Consider the following 7,109-nt stretch of genomic DNA (forward strand, 5'->3'; position numbering starts at 1 on the left):
TTTGTATTGATTTTAAGAATTCAGTGTCATTACAATTAACATTGTTTACAATCATTAATTTTTGATCTATTAGTTTTGATAATTTAATTATTTCTTCTCTTAAATCTTCTAATTTACTTTTTTCCATTAGGTGACGCTTTTCTTTAGAAAGAGTTACGGTTTTAAGTTAAAAGTGTGATTTTAGAATGTGTGGTTTAGATTTTGCCACATAAGTACATCTTTAAAACAACATCTTTATCATATATTTCTCCCACAAAATAACATGAAATAAACGAGTCATGTGAATAAAGCAATTGGTACTTTGGTAGTAGGTGGGATTCCGTGAATGCATTCATCTTTATAACTCATGGAAGACACCGAATACAGAGAAGAAGTAAAGTGACTCAAAGTAGTAGCAGCCATGGCTTCTAATAATCAAGTGCTGCTTCTTGCATTCACACTCACACTCACACTTTTCTTGCAGCTTCTACCATCTCAGATTGAAGGTATTGGTGCAAAAGTTGAAAACCTTCCTGGTTATGATGGACCCCTTCCCTTTCATCTTGAAACCGGGTACGTTCATTATTATCGTATCACCTGTTGTTCTCAAAATCTTACTAAACATTCTTTTGAATAACAAATGAAGTAGAAAGATATCTGAAAACAATCAGAAACATGTATTATTCAACATTTTCTTTAAGTTAGTATATTTTTCCAATTCCATTTAGCAATTTTAACGAACAATGTTTGGATCTGAGGAAAAGTTATTATTATTATTACAGGTATATTGGGTTGGGGGATTCAGATGATGAGATGCAAGCTTTCTACTATTTTATTAAGTCAGAGAATGATCCTAAGAATGACCCTCTTTTGCTATGGCTCACTGGTGGCCCCGGTTGTTCTTCATTTTCCGGCCTTGTTTATCAAATAGGTGATCTTCAATTCTATTTCATAACATTTGATTAAATTTACCCCCATTTTATGGTGAAAACTCATGTACAGTCAATTTCACATGAAGTTTGATAGCTAAGAACAGTTGATTTGACTAAATTTTTATCGCTCGAAGTTGACTGCACTTGAGTTTCTATCACATTTTATTTCCTCAATCTGTTCTTTAAAACAATGTGTTAAATGGCACTTCTTGCCGGTTTTATTTATAAAAACGAGCTAATGTATGAGATTGAAGCATAATACAGCATTTACAAGACTTCATTTTTCTCATTTTAGCATAAATGTTACTGCATTTTGAATCTAAGCTTCATTTCGAGTAAAATCCAAGGTTATGAAACCGAATCGAACCGATTGGTTCACTAGGTTAGTCAAAAATTGGTTATCAAACCGAGTTAGTTCATAACAAAAAACCAGTTACAAGCAAATCGTAGAAAAAAAAAAGTATAAATTGGTGAAACCGAGCCAATTTTTTAACGGTTAACTGGTGTGAAATATATAATTTATACATAAATATATATTTTATTATATTCAATTAAACTCTTCACTAGTTCATCGATTCATTTTTACAACCTTGGGTAAAATCAAATTGTAGTCCATTCACCAATGCTTGTTCCTCTTGAGCAAGGTTTCATGTTCGAGTCTTGCGGACGGATAAATGTTAACAAAAAAGGAAAGGTTATATAGTCCACTTTTGGCATAGACTTTTCAACCCTGCAGAATCATTTTGCAGGAAATTGGAAGCCAAGGTTGTGAAATTTGTTTTCCTAAGAAAAATGCGAAATTGCAGGTCCAATGAAATTCAAAATTGAGGAATTTGATGGGAGCTTGCCTAAGCTCATCCCGAGGCCACAGTCATGGACAAAGGTAACTATTCGTCCTCAATAATTATTTGGTTTGTTTAGTAGTAATAAGACTATTTATTTTAGGTTGTGGTTGTAATAAACTGTTTTTCTGCTATCTTCATGGTTTTTCTTTTTTCTCAGGTGGCTAACATTATTTTTGTGGATTTGCCAATGGGAACTGGATTCTCCTACGCCAAAAATGTCCTTCCCCATCGAAGTGACTGGAAGTTTGTTCACCAAACCCATCGATTTATTAGAAAGGTAAAGTCACAATGCTTATGAACATGTCACTTCCAACATACAGAGTGTGATATAAAACTTTGATAATGTATTAATAAGGTATGGTATTTTTGTGTCTTAATCTTTGTAGTGGCTTGCTGAGAACCCGGAATTTCTTTCAAATAAGTTCTACATGGCAGCTGATTCGTACTCTGGCATTCCTGTTCCTCCTATTACTCAAGAGATCGCTGATGGTAATGAATTACTAATTATCAATGTGTATGATGCATATGTTTTAGAATCAATAGCAAATATCTTCATGCCACCCAAATTTTGCAAAATTTGGGTCCTATTTCTTCTCTACAAAGTTTGACTCATACATAGTGATAATTAAACTTACTGTTATTGTATGCATCAACAAAGGAACACAACTAACTGATATTATATTTCCTTAACTAACAGGAAATGAAAGAGGTCTCGAACCCCGGATAAATCTCCAGGTTTATAAACAGTTCCTCTGCTTATGTTTTCACTACTAACAAGAGTTAAGAAAGTGCATTTTTGCTCTTTGAACTATGAACCATGAAGCCTAAATTGTTCTTAAACTTTACAGGGATATATACTAGGAAACCCACTAACATCAGGATTAGAAGATAATGATCGGATCCCATATGTTCACGGAATGGGGCTTATTTCTGATGAACTCTACAGGGTAGTAATATTTTTCTTCAAGCATTCAATGAAATTGGTTACTAGAATGAAATGCCAGTGATTCTAACATGTTTGTTATCTATGGATACAGTCCTTGAAAAGAACTTGTCATGGCAACATTATAAATGTGGATCCTACAAACAAATTGTGTCTAAATGACATGCAGTACTATCATGAGGCAAGTGATGATGATGACTACCCTTAATTTTACTATATGATCTTTATTTATTTACTTCTTTCTAGTCTTTCTTGTTCGGAATTTGTTCACCATATGGGTAAAACTTTCATTGTTTCTTATCTTTTCCAGCTTCTTGAAAATATTGAGTTGTACAACATTTTGGAGATATATTGTGTTGATGAGAATATCAAAGGAACAAGACGGAACCCCAGGAGATCTCTGGCTCAGAAGATAAAGGCACCTTTGAGTTCTCCGGTCACAGTGCCGGATATGCGCTGCCAAGTAACTTTCTTTTGCATATCTTGTATAATTTCATAAAAAACATTATGTGCACACTAAAAATCAGTCACTATAAATAGGTGTGTAGTTTAATTATTTTAATGTAGTTTTGTATTTTAATATTTATACTATACAAGTGATTGATTTGGTGGCTGAATTTTGGTATAGACTTATCATGGTTGATAGTTTCATACATATTTTGGCCAAAGTGTTTTCAAAATATGATCTGAACCTTGTTTTTTTTACCTGTTGTAGATTTATGGTTTCTTCCTTGGTACGGAATGGATGAATGACCCTGCTGTCCGTAAGGCACTGCATATTCGCGAGGTTTGTATTATTTTCTGGTTTAAAATTCTAATAAAGTATTAATTAAGGTTTTCAATTAGATATTTAAAAATCATTAGATGACAATTTAGTCAAACTTTGTTAAATTATCTAATGGTTTTCAATTAGCCGACCCCACTTAGTGGGATAAGGCTTTGTTGTTGTTGTTGTTGTATCTAATGGTTTTCAATTATTAACTTTATATCAAGACAACTGCACATGGGTTTTCACCATTAATTAATTATCTTCTACTAGTGTTATCCTTTTTATTAGTTATTGCTGTTTCAATGTTTGTATCGCCACTTTTTATTAATTACTGTTTTACAATACTTGTTTCATTAACCTTGAAATCGTATATCAATGTTCTGCAGGGAACTATAGGGAAATGGAACCGGTGCTATAGTGACGATTATGTATTTGACATCCGTAGCAGCGTTCCGTTTCATGCGAATCTAAGTGCAAAAGGCTACCCTTCCTTGATATACAGGTGAAGATTACTGCATTCTAAATCGGTTCCTATTTGTCTGAAAACTGTGCTTTTTGTTTTCTTTCATAGCTGATTTTGTGTCACCATTGATGTTATCTTGACAGTGGGGATCACGATGCAGTAGTTCCTTTCTCGTCGACTCAACGATGGATAAGGTCTCTAAATTACTCCATTGTAGATGATTGGAGGCCATGGTATTTAAATGACCAAGTTGCAGGGTATGCTATGAAACTTTTATACAACATGAAAGAAATAGATATAATATTAGGAAGCAAATACCAAAAAAATCTATCAATCATAGTTTACCTTTTTTTTTTCCCCTCTTCAATTTAATATTTTATAGCTTTTATCAAGCACACTAGCTATAAAGCTACGTTTGGAAGGGAAACTGAGACGAAAAAACAGAGACTAAATTAGTCTTTGTATTGTATTTGGTATAAAATATAATAGACTAAGTTATGTCTCAATATTATGTTTAGTGTTAGATAAATATGGAGATTAAAGGATAGATTTAGAATTTAAAAAGTTAAATAAGGATATTTTTGAGAAGAAACGTCATTAAAGTTTTAGTTTCTATCTCCAAAAACTTCAGTCTCTATGTCTTTACTTTATGGAGATATTGAAGGGACTGAACTTTTGTATCTTAGGATTAAAATTTTAGTTTTAGTCTCTAGCCATCAAACACAATACTAAGTCCTAGTTCTCAGTGTTAATCCCAGTATCTGAAAACAACCGCTACTTAAAGAAAGCATGCCTCCAGATCTTTATGACATTTTTTCCTTTCATGCAGATACACGAGGACTTACTCGAATCAAATGACATTTGCAACTATAAGAGTAAGAACAAATTAAACTCTCGTATCATAGTTTATAAGTGCTCATGATTTATTTAGAATACATTTAGGATATTATAGATTAATATAGTATCTAAATATATTTTACATTCAATTTATATTTATTTAGTTTGATACTAGGTCTATTATTATTAGATTATATTTTTGTCCTATAAATAGAAAATTTTTTTCTAAGTATTTGAAAATCAAGTTTATTCTTGAGTTATTATGACATTCTGGTTGAATTCTAAATTATTTGGACAATCTTTCTAAATCTAATGGATCCAGTTTCTTGTGAATACATCCTTAAGATGTTGCCACATGGCAGCCAAGTTCTTATCACTTCTTGTTGCCAAAAAGTGTTTCTGAGTGTTCGATTCTAGCAAACCACATGTCACTCGAGTGTGTTGCCATGTGTCTCTGATGTAACAATGATGATGTATCATTCTGATGTGGCATTCATCTAGTATTCTCCTATGTTTTTTTAATTTGATATTTGATTAATTTTATCATTATCATTAGATTGTATTCTTGATGTATAAATATCAAGCTTACTTTTTAATTACAAACTCAAGTTATTACATTTTCACATTATCTAAATATCAAGCTTACTTTTTAATTATTATTATGAAATCTAACCAATTTAAGTTTTCTTTTTATTTGAGAAGTTGTCTAATTTATTATTATTTTTTTTCACCTTATTTAATTGCAGGGTGCAGGGCATACAGCTCCAGAGACCAAGCCGGACGAAGGTTTTGCCATGTTCGTTAGGTGGATATCTAATAAGCCTCTTTAGCTTAGCCACACAGATGCAAGAAATCTTGGTTACACATTGAATTCTGATTAGTCATTAGTCAATATTAGTCTGAGATAGGTTTGAATTGTTCTACAAATTGTTTTTAAGTTTATCAATTGCGAATTTGCGAAAAACATTTCGTGGACTAAGTGAACCACACCCATTTATTATTTTGTTCCTTGCTCTCCGTATTCTTTGGAGAAAATCCTTATAGTAGTCCTGTGATTCATTTCGTTATTCGATTTGGTTCTTTAGATTCTAATTTTATTATAGTGGTATTTTAGATTGAGCTTGGGATGCTATAATAGTCCTTGGATTCCTTTGTGATGAGTCAGCAATTGCAGTGACGACATAGCAGTCCATTGCCATGTTGGATGCTGCAACCGCCATCTTACGTGGTTTTTTTTTTTTTTAGACTTGGCCATCATCTTACGTGGTCAAATTCAAATTTCGACCCAATTGGGTCCTTTCCTGTACGATTCTAATTCATTTCCATGACTTATTATTAGATTTAATTATTATGTTGGTTTTTATGGTTTTGTAAAATTTTTAATTAAATTTTTATATATTTTTTTAATTGAGTTTTTGTATCAATTTTTTTTCAATTAGATTTTTTTATAATAATTGGTTTAAGTTTATAGAGATCCAACTAAAAAAATTGGTGTAGAGATATAAATAAAAAAAATGTAGAAATTCAATTAAAAAAAATTTTGGTGTAAGAACTCAATTAAAAAAAAATATATAAGGACTTTATTAAAAATTTTGTGAAATTATAGTGACCAATAGAGTAATTAAATCTTTTTATTATTATCAAAGGCTTGTCTTTTTAAAAAAATGGTAAAATATACTTTTTATCCTTAAAATTTGACAAAATTTTCAAAAATATTTTTAAGTTTTATTTTATTTCAATTTTGTCCTAAAAGTTTTCAATTTGCATCAAATATACTCTCAATTGCTAAATTTTCAAAAAAATTTAAAACCAATATAACCATAATGTATGAAAATTATGCTTGATTTACTTGTATTAAGAGTTGTTTTTATAAAATTGTTATTAAATTGGTCTTAAATTTTTTGAAACATTAGACTTCAGGAAATTTTTGTTTAAGAGCAATTATACCTATATGAGTATGATAAGCATGGCTTCATTGAGTTGATCATTTCCGACGGGATTTACACATGTTTTCACTTTGGAGCAGCTTATTCAAAGATTCAGATGCACATAAAATTTCTCCATCCTAAAGAACAAGCACATGAAAGGTTTGGGGCTTCTTATAATATGTGAAAAGTACCAAAGTATAATGCTAAATAAGCTAAGCAATACCTACAAGAAGTAGTAATGAAAATGAATTAGAATTATATAAAAAGGAGAGACCAAATTGGGTTGAAATTTGAATTTGGCCAGTTAGTCATTGCAGCGTCCAGCATAACAATGAAGTGCCATGTCATTAGGAATGGCAATACCACCCGAATTCGCAGGTACTCACCCTATCCCTATCCGTTCGAAGCGGGCA

At 31.5% G+C, this 7,109-nt stretch overlaps 1 protein-coding gene across 1 annotated transcript; it reads left to right on the forward strand.

Annotated features, from left to right (window-relative positions):
- The first annotated feature begins 254 nt into the window (after positions 1-254).
- Positions 255-5,835, forward strand: LOC112748222 (serine carboxypeptidase-like 11). The gene is made up of 14 exons (XM_025796438.2): positions 255-552; positions 762-910; positions 1,718-1,794; positions 1,914-2,033; positions 2,143-2,245; positions 2,454-2,491; positions 2,605-2,703; positions 2,794-2,880; positions 3,010-3,162; positions 3,415-3,486; positions 3,855-3,970; positions 4,075-4,188; positions 4,761-4,806; positions 5,515-5,835. The coding sequence occupies exons 1-14, from the start codon at positions 401-403 to the stop codon at positions 5,596-5,598; spliced, it is 1,410 nt and encodes a 469-aa protein (XP_025652223.1). The 5' UTR covers positions 255-400; the 3' UTR covers positions 5,599-5,835.
- The last annotated feature ends 1,274 nt before the right edge of the window (positions 5,836-7,109 follow it).

The sequence above is a fragment of the Arachis hypogaea genome, chromosome 2 (assembly GCF_003086295.3).
Source record: "Arachis hypogaea cultivar Tifrunner chromosome 2, arahy.Tifrunner.gnm2.J5K5, whole genome shotgun sequence".
NCBI classification, from domain to species: domain Eukaryota; kingdom Viridiplantae; phylum Streptophyta; class Magnoliopsida; order Fabales; family Fabaceae; genus Arachis; species Arachis hypogaea.